Below are 18,221 nucleotides of genomic sequence, written 5' to 3' on the forward strand. Positions count from 1 at the left end.
TGAAAGGTAAGAATGAGTGATTTTGTTATTATTGTTATTTACAGCTGTTTCCCCTTGTTAACTCAGGTAATTGAGAGTGCCTGTTTTATTGAGAGCTGTGTGCTTTCTTAAGAAAACAGTTTCTATTTTGTTAACATTGCCGCTTGTACACTGGTGAGAACTTTCTTCTGTTCAGTGTTGCTGACCTCCTTGTTTCCTGGGTCCTTTGGCAGAAGAGAGGCGTGAGTGAGGGGGAGCCTTCCTTCCTAGTGGGCATCGGAGGGTTGTGTTCAGTGTGTTTGATGATTTCCTCCTTGTGGTTCTCTTGGTTGTCAGCTGACCTTCTCTCTCCTCATATGCACCTTGTCTACCAGTTCTTTAAAAGTGCTCTTGGTTCCTGGAGAAAGTAGAAGGAGCTGAAACTTTTTCTGTCTGAGGTCTGCTAGATGTAGCCTCCCAGAGTATTTCCTGCCTTTAGGAAAACTGGGGACCCCAAGTCCTTTTGTTTCAGTTATAGCGGAAGGAATAGTTTAGAGAGCTGCTTTTATTTTTTGTGGTTACCTTATAGAACTGGGGGAGCAACAGAATAGGGCCCATTCTTGTACTGCTTTCGTACATTATTCTGATTGTGTGGGTTCTCCCTTGCTGTAACCTTTCTATTCAAAGCTGCTTTTGGAAGGAACATTTTACCAGAAGCGAATCCCCTCCCCCAGACTTGAGCCTAATGACCTCACTTTCCTTCCTGTCTTCCTATGTGGAGTGTGCTTGCTAATGCTGCTCCAGTCAGCTGATCCTTCTCCAAATGGGACTGTTAGCATGGATATCAGTTAGTAGGTGAAAAGGGGAAGCTTTCTTGAGTTGGAAGCCCCGAAAGAACCCGGCCGAGGAGTGAAGTGGTCTGTTACTGTTTAGGAATCCTGCTCAGAGGATGCTAAAGCTACTATTAGAAAATCCTGATCTTCTACTGTGCCTACTGCTGTGTTCTTGGAGTAAAGGCAGTGGTTATAGCAGTAGAAGCCTGTGAAAAAGATTGACTACTCTCAGGAAATAATCTTAACAAGAAATACTAGTTATTTGGATCCACAGTTTACTTGAATATCATCAGACTTTTTCTGCAGCATGAAGGATACAAATTATTAACCTCAGTTTTTTTGTTTTTAAAGAAAAAGCACAACAGCAGCAGCTCAGCCCTTCTGAACAGCCCCACAGTAACAACAAGCTCATGTGCAGGGGCCAGTGAGAAAAAGAAATTTTTGGTAAGGAATAAAATTACCCATTAAAGCTGAAATGTGCTTTTAAATCTTGCAGTGCTGGAAGTGTATGGAATTCATATCCTGGACAAATTGTTTTAGTGGATTTGTAGGGAGCACTGGTTACTCATTACCTGTGTTCTGTTACCATTTCTCACAACAGTATTATTCATAAGCAGCCTGTATCACTGCTTAACAGTAAATTTCTGTGGTGATAGAAATGTTCTATATTTGTGCTGCCCCAGTGTAGTAGCCACTGGCCATACGTGGCTGTTGAGCAACTGAGGAACTGAGTTTAAATTTTTAGTCAGTTTTAATTATTTTACATTTAAATAGCAACATGTGGCTATTGGCTGTGGTCTTAGCACAACTTTATATAAGGGACTATTGATTTGTTGGGCAAGAAATTGAGTACATCCTTGGAGATGTGTATATTCATCCTCCATGGACTGGTCATGAGTTCATGGGTTTCTACACATTGTGATAAACTCATCAGTGGGAAACCTATCTAATAGTCTAATCCAGGGGCATGGGGTTCTGGGGAGAATGTGAAGCTGTGGAACTGTCATGGCTGTTTAGAAATTGAAGCTCAAAGTTTTATGGTAACTTTAGGTGAAAGGACAATGAAAACATCAGACTAGCTTCTGCTGTTAATAAAGTCAAGGTTGTAGAATGGTCACTTCTGGGAAGTGTAGCAGATGTTCAGCTTCTGACCAGGAGAAATATTCTTCAGCAAAATCCTGAAAGCGGAAGGAGAGAGAAAGTCTTAGTGAATGCATTTCCGAGGAAGTGTGAGATGGGGTAAGATGGGGGTGGTGAGAGCAGAGGGGACAAGTGTTTACAGCCTGATATAATGAAAAGAGCCCAGCCTAAGAGTCTCGAGATATTAATAGTTTGTTACTGTAGGACTTTACAGTTTACAAAGTGAATTCCCTTTTTAAAAATTCTTGCTTTTGTTTATCTGGGCCTGGGATAGGAATAAACAGTTTCCTCATTACCACTTCTGCCAGAACGTCCATGCTTAGGAGGAGAGAGGACTGAAAGATCAGAAACCTAATTTAAATGGCTAGGAGATGCCAAATTGGTCTAAGAAATGTCACAGTGGGCTAAAGATTCAGGTTGCAGAGTCCCGGTTGAAAGAACCCAAGTATTTTGGCCAGTAGGAAAGATGTTTGTTTGGGGATAGATTGGTGCTCACAGGGGCAAGCAGCAGCCCTCCTGGGGCTCAGACTTGGCACGACAAGGAATGCCACAGGAGCTGGGACTTCAGTGACAGAACTGGTTGGGACTGAGGCCTGGAAGAACGGGAAAGCCTAGTTTAATATCTCTGCTTGGCAAGACTTCAGACATCCTCTTCCCCGAGTAAACAAACTAGGCGATTAATTGAAAAAGGGAATGATTTGAGAACGGCTAAGTGTTCTGAGCAGCTATGGAAGTATAGGGGCATGACGTGCTTGGTTATCCACCTGTTTGCTAGAAGTTAGGATCTGTGCGGTTTGTGTTTTCCCATTAGGTCCCTGGAAGCCTACCACCTGGTTAGAGCTGGCTGCACATTTTTGGATCAGTGTGGCGCACCCTAGGTTGGGGCCCATGGACGGCTCTGTAGGCCGTAACGTGCAGACTCTTTAGAAGTCATCACTTGCAGTGCTTTAGCAACAGGTGCTATTTTTCCAACTTGACAGCTTAGTGTACTGAAAGGAGCCCAGAAGTCATTGAGTTGTTAATAATCCATTAACGTGGAATTTTACAGTTTGGAGAGTGCTGTCAACAACAACAATTAACAGCAATAACAACAATATAAGCATGTGTGTTATAGTTTAAAAATTCTCAAAGTGCTTATGCAAAGGTTTTAAGTAGAGCCAGGAAGCAAACCCAGGTCTTCTGACTCCTGGTCACAGTAGTTTTACCTACTGTAAAAGTAGTACTGTGTAAGTCTGATGGCCTTTCTGAACCTCAGTTTTTCTGTTTACCTCTGGAAGTTGTGAGCTCATAGAATATAAAGCGCTTTATACATTGGAGCACAGGGCACGGGTGTAAAGCGGTAGTGACTGCGTCACTTCTGTTGTCATGGAGCTGAAAAGGTTAAGGATTTCTGCCTTTATTGGATTGACATTACTATCAATCAGATGGTCCTTTGTAGACTTCTGCAGCTAACCTAACATATGAAAATCCCAGTGAAGGAAGAAATAGAATCCTTATTACCACAGGTTCCTGTTTTCCTTGAATCTTATCACAGAGGTAGGTAGAGGCTTGCACGGAGATGTTTACTAGTTGGTTCTTGAGAATGAAAAAGTTGTTTTCTTCATAGCAGGCACTAGAAGGGCAGGCTCTTGGTATCAGCTCTAAAGGAGGAGAATTCTGGGAGCTGTTCTGCCAGCAGGGGCAGGGACTGAGAGGACTGTCTTTTGCTTTTTACTGTGATAGACCTGACTCTTCAGGACTTCCTTTCTCTTTCAAGAGTTATTGATAAGATAGGCTGGCTAGTTTGAAAATAAAACATACAGTGTACAAGTCTCATATTCTATTTCGTAAGAAGCTTCCTTTTCTGTGGTATTTTATTAAGTAGCAGTAAATGATGAATATACCATTTCATCATTGATTTTATTCACATCCTCACTGAATGTCTTGTGCAGTGCTAGGACTGGGGACTGAGAAGGAACTGGGGCAGGGAAGACGGTTGCTTTATAATCACCTCTTCCACTGATCTCTTAGGACTTCTCTGAGTCACACAAATAAAATTATTTTTGGTGCCCTTTTCTTCTCATTTATTTACTATCTTTGGCAAAATTAGGGCTCCAGTGCCAAAGATGTGGGAGCCAGCAAAGGTACATAGCAATGTGGGAGAATGGGAGCGCTACAGAATCAGAGAGAGGGTGCCAGAGATACTGGCTCGTGGGGGCCTTCGCCAGAGCAGAGGTTCACAGACCTTTGTTTAATAAACACTTTGATTTTTTTTTTTTTTTAATTCTTGAGAATCTTCCTGGATTACATGTTCAATTGTTGAGTTCAGACTTTGAGAAGGTCTTTTCTACTTAGGTTTGGTATCGTTGATCACTCCTGTTGCCCGTATGCCGTTCCCAGATTGTAGCCCAGCCTGGGGGCCTGCACTGCCTTCTCCTGGCTATGGCTCTTACTCTTTTGCCACACTGGCTCTGGTGGGCGGGGGACTTGAACCTCCCTAGGCCTGAATTTTTGTACCAGTGCTTTTTTCTCAGCAGCTGTGGCATCTCTCCATTCACTTCAATGTGAACTTATACTCAAGCTTCTTAGACAAAAGAAATATGTTATATTCCCTGTACCCTAGGAATCACACAGTCTTATTATAAACGAGAAATATGTGAAAAAAAGAAACTAAGATAGGATGTGACTGTGCCTAAATATATGGTACAAATTCTGAGAGGTGAAGGCGGCCAGGAAAGTGAAAGGTGGGCCAGAACTTGGGCCAGAGGAGTCACAGAGCCATCTCCGGAGAAGGTGGCACCAGAGCCAAGCAGTGAAGGATATGTAGGAGTTTAGTCAGGTGGTGCAGCACCCCGGGGTGGGAGACTGCATTATTAAAGGCCTAGGGGAAGGAATGCATATGGCATATTTCAGGAAATAGGGTGCGCATTGAGCTGGCTGGAGAGAGGGTTCCCTTTGAGAACAAACAATGTGAGATGATTAAACTAAGTAAGCATAAGTTCCAGGGGGCTTTGAATAATAGTTAATAACTTAGACTTTATTCTGTAGGTCATGGGTATCGCGGATTAGTTTTTGAATAAAGAAGGGATGTGGTGAAAGCGGTGGCTAAGATGATTGAGACTGTGGAGGCATGTAGAACGTGCTGGAAGAGGGGAGCTGGGAAGTGCAGAGGCTGCTTCAGGAGTTCAGGAGGGGAAAGGGACTCGAGGTGAGTGAGGACTGAGAGAATGGGAAGCAGTCTCATCCGGGAGTCTCTGGAGGGGAGAGCAGGGTCTTGCCATCTGCTGAGAAAGGGAAAAGAGGGAACGAATCAAATGGAGCTCAGAGGTTTGAGCCTGTCGCCAGTATTATAAGTGGCACCGTTGAGAAGGGGGACTAGTTAGGGAGGGTGGCTGATTCAGACACATGACTAGGTTGAGTTTGCAATTATAGCGAAAGACTGAGCTGTGTGCGCAGGTATGTGTGTGCACTGCTTTTGCAGTTCTGAAATCCAAAGAGTACTGCCAACTAAAAGGAGCTTTTTAAAATTTATGTATTTTAAAATTTCCGGCAAACTCATTTGGCAACAAAACTTGGCCTGAATGGACACAGGGCTATTTACAGTCTTTATTTATTGCACTTATTGTGAATATTCATACTTTTCAATACAGAAACTGACTTTTGCTGTTAACAGGTAAACCGTGAATCTCAGTGACTGTACAGCTGTGTCCAGTGCAGGGAAGGAGGCGACAGTGTTCCCCACAGCCACGTCAGGACCCTGATTGAGGGTGGCTCCTCTGACCTGGAACATGTGGCTGCCAAGGAAGAGAGTGCAGAACTCAGCTTTGTCCCTAGCTATTGGTCAGAACTAGTTACAAAGCCCCAAAGTAACTTCCGAGAGGCTTAGCAGCGTAGAGGAGGGCATGAAGTGTTTGTGTCTGCCTCTGCCATGGGAGCGCCACCTGTCACCCTCCCTCAAGAGGGGCATCACTTAACATACAGAACACCAACCACTGTTCTGAAACATTTTTGGCTCCCAAGGGTTTGGCTAAAGGAAAATGGACCTGTATTTTCATTTTTTGAACATGTGTATCAAGTACCCTTCTCATAGCTTTCCCCAGTTATTTCATTTAATTATTTTGATAATTCCGCGATACAGATTGCCACTGTTTGCACTTTGCAAATGAAGAAACTGGGTCACAGAGAGTCATGTTCAAGGTTATAACGGGGAGGTTATAGAGCCAGGGTTTGAAGCCAGACAACTTGACTCTAGTGTTCCATTCCTTACAACGACTTACCTGTCTCGTTTACATGGCAGACAGATGACGTTTTGCTTGAGAAGCTGGGGCTGGACATAGAGATTTGGGAATCTTCTATTTAGAGGTGACCTGATTTTTTAATTCCTACCAAGGAGAAGAAGTGAAGAGAAGGAGAGAAATCCAGAGGCCAAAAGTTCAAACCTTGAGGCACAGTCACGTGTTGAGGGGAGGGGTGGGAGAAGGCACGAGGAAGAGGAACCAGCAAAGAAGCAGAAGTGGTTAGAGTGGTGGCAGGTTCCCTGGCTTGAGACAGAGGCACAGAGGCAAGGAGGACACAGCCACCAATGCACAATGCCTCAGAGAGACACAGAGAACGGTTGGCAGGAAGGAATCGAATCCAGTGAGCTTTACTGAGCTTTCTTGTCCATGGCTTGTTCTAGTCAGCCCTGACAGGGGAAACCCAGGGTTAGGAACTTGGCAGATTTGGGCACACCATGTGGTACATGGAAACCAGTCACGGGCCGGCATCCTGATCTGGAAATGCTGTAGCCACATCAGACACAGGACTCAGAAGACTGGGCGTCTTTGTTTACACTGCTTGCTAATCACAGGCTAGGTTAGTCTTGAGTAGGAGTGATTTTTGGTTTGAGGCAAAAGTTTAATTCCTTTTCTGACTGAATTCACGTCAAATAGCATTTGGATTATGTCCCATCATGAAATAAATGCAGTTCCTTTAGTCCCACAAAGGGACGGAGGGAGTTCCTTCCTAGGTGCATCTAAATATCGCAAGTCCCCCGCATATGAACCTTCAAGTTGTGAGCTTTCAAAGATGCGAATGTGCCCTCCTATGTTCAGTCACGTAAGTTAGTTCACATGCCTGGCGTACACGCGCGTGCATCCTCTACCAACGGCTGTGCTTTTGTGTGCTGTACAGTACTGTATGCAGTAGCACAGTATCTTTATTTCAAGCCCAGGATGTGCAGAAACAAGTGTGAAAGCAGCGGTGATGTAGCTGGTGCTACTGTACTTCTCAAGGTGCTGTACTATGAGATTAAAAATGTGTTATGTTACATTATTTGTGTGAGAAGTATAAACCTACTACAGTACAGACTATATAACTGACTGTGTTAGTTGGGTAACTAGGCTCACTTTGTTGGACTTGAACAAGTCAAACTTATGAACGTGCTCTTGGAACGGAACTTATTGGTATGTAGGGGGCTTAACTGTAATAATGTTGTAGGTGAAAGGTGTGGCACCCTACCTGTAGGGGCAGACAGGACTGCAGACTGGTGGAGACGTGGGGTCCTCTAGAGCTGGTGTGAAACTGGACAGTATGGGAAGCTGGAGGTGGCATGGCTGAGCGCGGCAGCATGAGGCAGACACTGTGCTTTGGAAGGCCCTTCCCATGGGGACTTCAGGGGAGGGAGAAAGGGAAGACAGTGGCAAAACTGCTGTCACTCAGAAAACCTTGAAGCCGCATAACTTCCTCTGTAGTGTGGCACATCTTTCCACGTGTGCGTGTGCACGCTCACACATACACAGTCTCTCTCACCTAGAATGCAGACCAGGTAGGGCACCCTGCCTTCCCATTTCACCTTCTTTACCTCCAACCATGCACAGCCCCAACCAGAGCCTCCCCTACAGGTTCCCCAGGCCTCATAGCTTCCCGCAAGGTCACCACCCTGATCTGATGCCGACTCCATTATTACTTCATCTCCTCCATGAGTTCTGAAAAGTAAGGTTTCAGAAGATGCTGTGATAGTTTCTTCTTTTCAGTGTTCCCACTGAAGCCCTGCATCTGTGAGTAAAATAAGCCTCCCTTGACTGTGTAACACTTAGGTTGTAGCCTATCTGCTGCTGCCGCTGCTAAGTCGCTTCAGTCGTGTCCAACTCTGTGCGACCCCATAGATGGCATCCCACCAGGCTCCACCATCCCTGGGATTCTCTAGGCAGGAACACTGGAGTGGGTTGCCATTTCCTTCTCCAGTGCATGAAAGTGAAAAGTGAAAGTGAAGTCGCTCAGTCGTGTCCAACTCTTTGCGACCCCATGGACTGCAGCCTACCAGTCTCCTCCGTCCATGGATTTTTCAGGCAGGAGTATTGGAGTGGGGTACCATTGCCTTCTCCTTGTAGCCTATTTAGGCTTCTTTTAAAGCATTATGATCTTGAGAGAATTTATTTAACTTCACTGTAACTCAGTTTCTCCTGTAAAATAGGGATCGTAAGAGTTCCTGTTGTGAGGGTTAGTTTAATTGATGCATGTAACATACTTAGAACAAGGCTTAGTATATAGTAAATGCTCTATAAATGTCAGCTACTGTCATATTATTGGTAATGGATAAAGTGGTCCATATGTTAAATCGAAGGATGAGTGGGCTGTATCAGGGTTGTATTTTGAAGAGCTGTCACAGTGCAGGCCTGTTACTCCAAGGAGCTTTGCTGTCTGCTGTTCAGTATGTGAATTTTAGGGGAGAATCCCAGGGACAGGGGAGCCTGGTAGGCTGCCATCTGTGGGGTTGCACAGAGTCAGACACGACTGAAGCGACTTAGCAGCAACAGCTCTTTGAGCCTCCATTTCCTTGACTTCAAAATAGTTAGTTAGAGTCTGTATTCTTATATTTCAATTCAGTGACTCTCAAGATGTGTTCTGGGACCCCTAGCAGGTTCCCAAGAACTTTTTGGGTGTCCCTCAGGTTAAAACTATTTTCATAATAGTACTAAGATGTTCCTTGCCCTTTTCACCCTCATACTCTTAAAAAAGTACAGTAGAGTTTTCCGGAGGCTACCTGATCCATGTTATCACAGCAGTTTGAAAGCAGAAGCTGATCTGAGAGCCCAGCCGTCTCCTACGAAGCCAGCATTAAAGCGTTTCCCACTCTCTTGCTTCACTTTTTCTTTCTTTCTTTTTGTTTCCCGGTATTCTGGCCACACTTTATGGCGTAGAGGATACTCCCCTGACCAGGAGTTGAACCTGTGCCTCCCCAGTGAAAGTGCCAAATCCTAACCACTAGGCCACCAGGGAACTCTGTCTCACTTCACTTTTTAAAAAACATACAGTTTTTAAAATGTGTTTATGTTAACACATAATGGTTTTAAATTATTTTTAGATGAATAAAATTTGTTTTCCTAGTTTTAATTTGTAATAAGGCAAATATCTATAGATATTATATACATAAACAAAAGCTTTTAGGGGTTTTTAGAGTATAGTTAGAGTCTTTAGAGTGTAAATTTTTAGAGTGTAGGTTAGAATCATCAGTCTAGTTCATTTGACTGGAAGAGAATTCTAGCCCTCCCATCTCTTGGAAAGGGGAAGTCCTTTGTGCACCTACCCTGCCTTTCAGCTTTCTCCTTTTTCTGTCACTTTCTCTGCCTGCTCTGTGTTCTTCATCTTCAGATATCCTGAAACCCTCTTCTTTCTTCAAAGCCACAGTCTTTTGCCTGTCTCAGTATTATTTTCATTCACTGACTATGAACTCTTTCTTACCTTTATCTCTGTTGCTTGGTGGTTTCCTGACTATCTTAGTTTTCTTTTTCCTTTGTACCTGTTCTTCTATAATATCTCTTCTCTTTTCCTGTCATTTCTAACTCCCTCAAGTTATTTGCTTGACCTTTATAGTATCTCTTCCTCCCTGATTTGTTCTTTAACCTTCTAACACCCCTTCCTTCCCTTGTTCCTGTTGCTTATACTCAACTCTGTTTTTCAATCAGTGAATTCATTTAACAAATATTGGTAAGCACGAACATTATATACCATTACATTTGCTTGTCCCTGGAGCTACGGAATTAAGAGAGGCATGATCCCTGTTCTCCCAGAGCTTAAAGGGTACCCTGATGGTCATCTAGGCTAAAACTGGGGACAGTTATAAGGTATTTGTCCAGGGTGCCACTCTACTCCCACTTAGGGCAGCCGTGATAGGGTAGGGAGATCACTGGTACCAGTGGCAACCATTTATTGTGTGTCTACTATGTATTAAGTATTATACTTAAACATTTTCTTGTTTAGTTCTCATAACAACTCTGTGAGTTAGGTATTTAGCCCTATTCTGCAGATGGAAGAACTAAGAGTTATAGAGGATAAGTAACTTGGTTGTGGTCGTGTAGCTAGAATTATCACTATGAAGAGTTCTTTTTCCGTTTAGTTACGTCAGCCAAGAAGGAGTAGTATCCTGGCCCAGAGGTGGCGACACAGTGGGAGCAGCTCCAGAGCCAGTTGTGGAAATAGAGCTTGTGAACTTAGAGATGACACGTCAGAGCAGATCTCCTGAGCTGGGCAACCCCAAGGGTTCTTGTCCCAAGACCTTTGTTGCCCCAGAGGTTAGAACTCTGTGACAGGAGTGCCTGTCAGGGCAGAGAAGCTCCAACAGGAGCCTCCAGGCATGCTGCCTAATGTTGCTGAAGGGCTGCCTGAGGCTACCTGGGTGGGGCAGGAGTGACACAGGCCAGAAAACCCGCTAACCTGTCTGTCCTTTCTTTGGCAGAGTGACGTCAGAATCAAGTTTGAGCACAACGGGGAGAGGCGGTAAGTCTGCCTTCTGATGCGTGGATGTGTCCGTTGAGCCCCATTTCTCAGAAAGCGTGCAGCTTATGGGGGCCATCGCCCTGGAGTGACTCCTGTGGGGTCCCTGGCTAGGTAATGGGGTTGATGGGGCAGAAAGGGGAATGCTGCATCCTTGGTTTGGCGTATTGACTGAAGCTTGTTTCTGGTCTTAGAGCTGCTGGTCTGGTCAACTGCTAATGTTTTACCCTTTTGCTCTTATTCTGCTGCTGTGAGGTCCACCATTGTGCTGGGGGAGGAAGTCAGGGCTCCAGCTCCACTGAGTCATAGCTTCCAGACATGCTGACCCTGTGCCAGCTGTGGGCATCAGAGGGAGAGGAGGCTTCTCCTGTGACGTGCTACCATTCCTGTCCTGAAAGAGTGTACCTGGTTTTGTCCACATCAGGGGTCATGTTGGGTGAATTGGTAGTTTCTTTAAAATGTCTCTAGGTCATGGGAAGCTGCATTAAGTCCCTCAGTTGTGAAAGATTTCAGCTCATTTGAGGACATAGAAAGAGAGAGTTCTCAGTCTGCATTCTGCATCTTACCTTGGGGAAGTGAAAGTACTGTTACAAAACCCTTGTATCCTTTTCCCATTGTCAATATTAAGGTTTTTGTAGGAGGTCAAGATAGAAGTTCTCAGTGGAGAAAAATATGACTTCACTTAATTTCTCAAGTTATTTTAAGGAAAATCTTTAAGAAAGCATATAGAACTCTGGTCAGGGGATGTTTGGGACACTTTGTGTGCATGTGTGTAGCATGTATACACACAAGCATGCTTTTCAATATGTTTCTTGCTCTTTGCCTTTCTCCCTCGTTGATAACTGCCCTGCCCTTTTTCCTTTACCATGAACATTTGGAGGGCAAAGAGCACACCTATGAGGATAAGATCCTCCTATTTTACCAGTCACCAGAGGACCTTGCATGCTTCCTCAGTCTCTTCAGTTGTGTCCAACTCTTTGCGACCCTATGGACTATAGCCTGCCAGGCTTTTCTGTCCATGGGATTCTCCAGACAAGAATACTGGAGTGAGTTGCCATTTCCTTCTCCAGGGGATTTTCCTGACCCAGAGATCGAACCCACATCTATTTCGGCTCCTGCATTGCAGGCAGGTTCTTTACTGCTGGGCCACTGGGGAAGCCCCCAGAGGACCTTAAGTGCCTTCAAACGTTTTTGTCCTGAAAGTTCTCTGCTGCTGGCATCTTTCAGCCCACTCTGAAACTAGCTCTGGATATCTGTGGCTCTGCTTTCCCTTAAAAAGATACATTCAGAAGCCTGCAAGTTGGTCAGAGGTGGAAACATTGTGCAAAGGGCCATCTGCAGAGCCAGGGCCTGCTGCTGCTAGGTAAATTCTAGGGCTGTTCCAGGCCGGGAGGGAAGAAGGTTTTCTGAGCTCTGTCCCCAGCTGTTCGTTCTAGGACCTGCCAGTAGCATGGAAGTTAAATTGTCACTTCATTGTTGCTGCTTTTCACACTTCTGACCGGACTGGATTTTGGAGGGATTGCCAAAGTCAGAGCAGCCAAGAGTTTTCAGAAGTAGATACAAAATCAAAGGCTCGATTGTGTTGGAGCCTAATTACGCAGTTACGCTCTCCTGAATTCCTGTTCCCTAAGTGGTATATAGTTACAGTGAGCGGACTTACACTGAGAAAGTGTGTGTGTTTAGTTTCAGAGATGCTGCCAGATCGAAACCACAAATATGTAAGGTGGTCAGGCAGGAATGGCCTTTTGAAGCCCCGAGCAGCAGTGTTGGTATCAAGATTTTGAGAACTGCATGCTCTTTTTATGGAGCTGTTTTCTGGAGCCGTGGTGTTTCACTGTTCGTGTACTGTGTGTGGAATTGAGGACTCTGTAAAGTCTGTGCGGCAAAGCCATGTACAAGCTGCTCTGTGCCAGACAGCTCTGGTTTCATGTATTTCATATCTTAAAGATTTGGTTGAAAATATTTCTGTGGGCTTTCTTTACTTTTTACAGGACTAGGAACAGGATCGATTTAAACGTTGTAGGTTCTTATAGACTTAGAATTTACAGAAAAGAGGAAAGAAAGAATAGTGACTTTTCCCCTTCGTCATTGCCAGATATCCATTCTGGTGGGCTGAGTTTCCCTTTGCTTTGGATGGGTGGGCATCAAACTCTGAACTTTCCTCCCTCTTAGCCTCAGGAGGGCAGAAGAGGACTGTAGACTAAGATCTCCCTCCTTGGAAATTATATTGCTGAATGTATTAGTTTATATCCACCAGGAAATCCATCCATATTGTAATCCTTATATTCCTTCCCCACCTCAAATCAACCATCCCCAGCATTAATCAGGTGCTGTCTTTAAAAAAGAGAGAGAGAAAGTTAAGTGCTACCTAGGTATGAGTTATCTAGATATGTGTGTTTGATTGATTCTTTTGAGAGAATACCTTTCTATTTATTCCTTATAGTAAATCATATCCCCTTCATCAGGACCTCAGCCACAGTTCAAAAGGGGCCTGCCTTTTGAACTGGTGGGGATGGTTGTGCTGGGTGTTAGACCTGTCTCTGAAGTACTAGCCTGAAGATGCCAGTTATTTAAGGTGATGGTGGCAGCTTAGATCTTAACTAACCTGGGAGTCCTGCTTTCTTGACTTTGATAGGACTTTTGGACTGCTTTTAAATGGTTTTGGAAGTTTTAAATGGTTCATCACCAAACCAAATGCAGGAGAATTTATCTGAGCCTGATCTTTTTCTGACAGTGTTAGGGACATCTGAGTGATCTGGTATTTTATTCAGAAAGGCGGACCCCTTTTGAACCATTGCTGAGGTCCTGATGAAGGGGATATGATTTACTATAAGGAATAAATAGAAAGGTATTCTCTCAAAAGAATCAATCAAACACACATATCTTATCTATCTTCTTAATTATTATGGAATTTAGTAATTCCTTAATTACAAAAGAATTAATAGAAAGGTATTCTCTCGAAAGAATCCATCAAACACTCATGTCTAGATAACCCATATCTAGGTAGCACTTAATTTTTTCTCTTTTTTTTTAAGATAGCACCTGATTAATGCTTGGGATGGTTGATTTGAGGGGGGAAAATATAAGGATTACAATATGGATGATTTCCTGGTGGATATAAATCAATATATTCAGCAATATAATTTTCAGAAATGAAGGTAGTGACAGATGAAGGAAAAGTTATAGAGAAATTATCTTCCTGAGATATTAGGCTTTGTGTGAAGGATTATACTAATAGCCTATCAACGTTGTTCAGTAAAACTTCCCCTCTAATAGAAATGTTCTGCAGAAATCCCTTGGTAGCTGAGAAAATTGGTTCCAGGGCCCCCCTGTGGATATCAAACTCCTCGGATGCTCAAGTCTTTTAGATGAAATGGTGCAGTCTTTGCATATAACCTATGTACATCTTTGTGTATACTTTAAACCATCTCTAGATTTCTTATAAACCTAAGAGAATGTAAATGCCACGTAAATAGTTGCCAGCATGGGGCATATTCAAGTTCTGCTTTTTTGGAACTTTCTGGAATTTTTTTTTCCAGATATTTTTGATCTGCATGTGTAGACCTGGGTATAAAAAGGGGTGACTTATAGCTGTGTTTTCCAGTATCTAGTGAGCACTTGAATGTGCTGATGGGACTGAAAGAGCTGATTTTAAATTTAATCAATTTAAATCTAAATAGCCACATGTGGCTAGTGGCTACTGTATTGAACAGCTCAGTTCTAGATATGACTTTCATGATGCCCACTGATTTCAGCCAGCCAGATTTCATGAAAATCCAATGGCTTACCTATCAAATTACCCATGACATTTTTCACAGAACTAGAACAAATAATCCTAAAATTCATTTGGAACCACAGAAGGCTAAATTGCCAAAGCAATCTGAGGAAAAAAAGAAAGCAGGAGGCATAACCCTCTCAGACTTCAGACAAATTTAAAAGCTGCAGCCATCAGCAGTTTAAATTGTTGCTGTCAAATTTGTCTTCTTCCTTTTGACTTCTGTATTTTATGTAATTTTATATAATGCTTAGGAAGACCTTCCCTACTCCAACATTTTTTTAATTCTACATTTTCTTATATACATGTACATATGTAGTATGCATATGTTTCTTTTTTATGTTCTCTTCTGTTTATCTCTTTATTTTTGTTTAAATAAGTTTTAAAGTCTTGGGTTGGACCCTTATGATACGGTCACTTTTATATGTCAAACATTGTTGACTATCCCCAGTATCCCTAATACATTAAAACTTTTTATTTAAAAAATGTCAAATGCACACAAAAGTAGAGAATGTGAAACTGAACCTCCAAGGATCTGTTACCCAGCTTCAACATTATCAACATTTTGCCAACCTTGTTTCATCTATCCCCACTTGTAAATTTTGTTGTGCTGTGTAATGACAAGTTATTTTAAGACCTCTTTGAACATGTTCCTACTCTTCCATGTGTTAATATTTATAGAAATTGTTCTTTAAACAGACCTAGTGAGTCTCTCTTGGAGAAGGCAATGGCACCCCACTCCAGTACTCCTGCCTGGAAAATCCCATGGACAGAGGAACCTGGAAGGCTGCTGTCCATGGGGTCGCTGAGGGTCGGACACAACTGAGCGACTTCATTTTCACTTTTCATTTTCATGCATCGGAGAAGGAAATGGCAACCCACTCCAGTGTTCTTGCCTGGAGAATCCCAGGGACGGTGGAGCCTGGTGGGCTGCTGTCTATGGGGTCTCACAGAGTCGGACACGACTGAAGTGACTTAGCAGCAGTAGCAGTAGCAGTGAGTCTCTCTAGAAAAATATCAATATCAATACTATTTATAGGCACACATGTCACTGGTTAAGAAAACTAATCAGGCATATAACCAACTCAAGGGGAATTCCTGTGACTCAGTGGTGGGAAATGTCAATTCTTAGGATAATCAGCATTGAGACTCCTGTGGCATCTCAAAAATGAACAGTAGAAAAGACCTTTCCAAGTCCTGGATGTGAGTCATTTAGGAGTTAAGACCATGTTTTCAGGACTGTGGTTCCAGTCTCCAGTTTTTCTTCCTAATAGGAATATTTGGAACATAGCTTTTAAAGCCAGGTGTCCTGCCATGATACTGAACTGTCGTTGACTGAAAGATCTGAGCTGAAGTGGTAGAACATTGATTGAGATTGAACACTGATTTAGCTGCCTGTGGGTACTATTAAAAAACCTGAGAGATGCGCAGAGAAAGGGTGAAAAGATAAAGGCAGATAAGAGAAGAAAAAAATACAGAAAAAGGCAAGCTACATGAAAAATAAAAAGAACTCTTGAAAAGAAAGGAAAATATCACTCAGGAGTCATAACTTCTAAACCCTGCATTTAAAATATGCAGTTAACCATGCTTCTGTTCTCTTTCAGAATTATAGCATTCAGCCGGCCTGTGAGATACGAAGATGTGGAGCACAAGGTGACGGCAGTGTTTGGGCAGCCCCTGGACCTACATTACATGAACAATGAGGTGCGAAAGGCAGCTGGCGGGGGCATGGGGAGCACCTTGCCTGCCTTTTCCTCTCTGCTTAACTGAGAATCTCCTAGTTTGTTCTTCTGATGTCATCTGCAGGTTTTCATTTTCTGGGAGCCTCTTTTGTTAATTCCGATAATTCTGGGATTTTTCTTTTTTACTGCGTGGAAGATTGCACAGCTATTTCTATTCCCTCTGCTCATTCTAGGCCAGTAGCTCTAATAACTCCATGGTGGAGTCAGGTACGGGGATCAGGATCAGAGCTTAGCATTGCCTTGCTATAGCAGAGGGTTCAGCAGGGCTGGGGATGTGGTGAAAATTGGTGGGTAGGACTGTCAACCTCTATTGACAGTCATAAATGTTGGATTCTTCTCAGAGTTTAGCTTCTGATTGTAGCTGGTGTCAAACATTAGCACCTCATCTAATCATTTCTTTAAACGCTTACTCCTCCTAACCCCACCCAATGGTCCTTATTTGTGCATACTTTGAACATCACTCAGGAAGGAATTCTTTTGAATGTCAGTTACTTGGCTGCTTTCCCAGCTCCAAGGAAGGTACTAGAGGCTGTAGTCTGCTTAGGTTGATGCTTTGCATTAGTCTGAAAGGCAACGTATTTGTGCCCAGTAAAGAGCCTGCACTTTGAGGGGCTTCCCTGGTGGTCTAGTGGCTAAGAATCCATCTGCCAATGCAGGGGACATGGCTTCCATCCTTGGTCTGTGAAGATCTCACATGCTGCGGAGCGACTAAGCCCGTGCATCACCGCTACTGAGCCTGCAGTCTTGAGCCCACAAGCTGTAACTAGTGAGCCCAAGTGCTGCAGCTGTGGAAGCCCGCACACCTAGAGCCTATGCTCTACAGCCAGAGAAGCCCTTGCAATGAGAAACCTACATGCTACAGCTGGAGAAAGCGATGAAGACCTGTCACAGCCAAAAAATAAATTAAAATCTTTAAAAAAAAAAAAGGGTTGATTCATCCCTTAGTTGAAAATAAAGGCTTAAAAAAAAAAAGCTTGCTCCTTGAGGGAACTAAGTTGAGGGGAATAGACAGGAAAGCTGGGAAATCTCATGGCTCTTTGAGAGGTCTTTCCCATGTAGTTTTATTTTAGTGGTTGAAAAGTTAAGAATTTCCTCCAGACTCTGGGGCTGAAATCTGTAGAAGCTGAGATTTGTTGGCTAAAAACTTTCTGGTCCTCTTTAAACAAAATGTACAGCCACAGTTCGGTACGCATGCTTGCTCAGTCACTTCAGTCGTGTCTGACTCTTTGTGATCCCATAGACTGTAGCCCACCAGGCTCCTCTGTCCATGGAATTCTCCAGGCAAGAATACTAGAGTGGGTTGCTGTGCTCTCCTGCAGGGAATCTGCCTGACTCAGGGATCGAACCCGAGTCTTCTGCGTCTCCTGCACTGCAGGCAAATTCTTTACGTCTGAGCCACTGGGGAAGCTCCCCAGTTGGGTATATGCTGCCATATAGCTAACAAAAGTAAGACCATATGAGCTTTTGCTTTTTGGATAAATTTTAGAAATACAACAAATTTAGAAAGTCAATAACACTATGGTTAATAAATAAAACAGATGTAAGCATTTCAAAGTATGTAAACTAACACATTTTAAATACAGGATATCAGAACCCCCAAAATATAAGTGAAAAATCCATAGAACAGTTCAAGCATCCATGACTGTATGAGAAAGTGAGGCTAAAATCAGCTAGCTAGTCAGCATTCAAGAAGGCGTTCTTTAGTTAGGAAAGATTTTTCTGGATGATTTAGCACTACTTGTTTCTCTTTCTGTTAATATTTCCATTAAGAATTCCGTATGTCCCCAAATCCATTTTCAAACTCTTTTGCCAAGGAAGTGACTGCCCAGAATGTTGGACATTCCTTTATTCAAATGTTTATGCAGATATTGATTCTAAACCAAATATATATATTTTTTAAGAGTCAGTGAAGACTAAAGTATTTGAGCATTTATTTTTCATCAGTTTTTAACTGTTGTAGTTTCTGTTTTTGTTTTTTGACCTCATTTCCCAGACCAGGGATTGAACCCAGGCCATGTCAGTGAAAGCCCAGAATCCTAA

The 18,221-nt window shown here is 43.1% G+C and overlaps 1 protein-coding gene across 3 annotated transcripts in view; it reads left to right on the forward strand.

Annotated features, from left to right (window-relative positions):
* The window catches only part of MAP3K3 (mitogen-activated protein kinase kinase kinase 3), a 68,056-nt gene that overhangs the window by 15,958 nt on the left and 33,877 nt on the right, over nt 1-18,221 (forward strand). For 2 of the 3 annotated variants that reach the window (XM_018065331.1, XM_018065330.1), the window contains exons 3-5: nt 1,143-1,235; nt 10,627-10,667; nt 16,044-16,143. In XM_018065331.1, coding sequence (XP_017920820.1) covers nt 1,143-1,235; nt 10,627-10,667; nt 16,044-16,143 — 234 coding nt within the window. The remainder of the gene's footprint in view (nt 1-1,142; nt 1,236-10,626; nt 10,668-16,043; nt 16,144-18,221) is intronic. The other variant, XM_018065332.1, reaches the window with a different exon arrangement.

This window comes from Capra hircus, chromosome 19, assembly GCF_001704415.2.
Source record: "Capra hircus breed San Clemente chromosome 19, ASM170441v1, whole genome shotgun sequence".
In the NCBI taxonomy this organism is placed as follows: Eukaryota; Metazoa; Chordata; class Mammalia; order Artiodactyla; family Bovidae; genus Capra; species Capra hircus.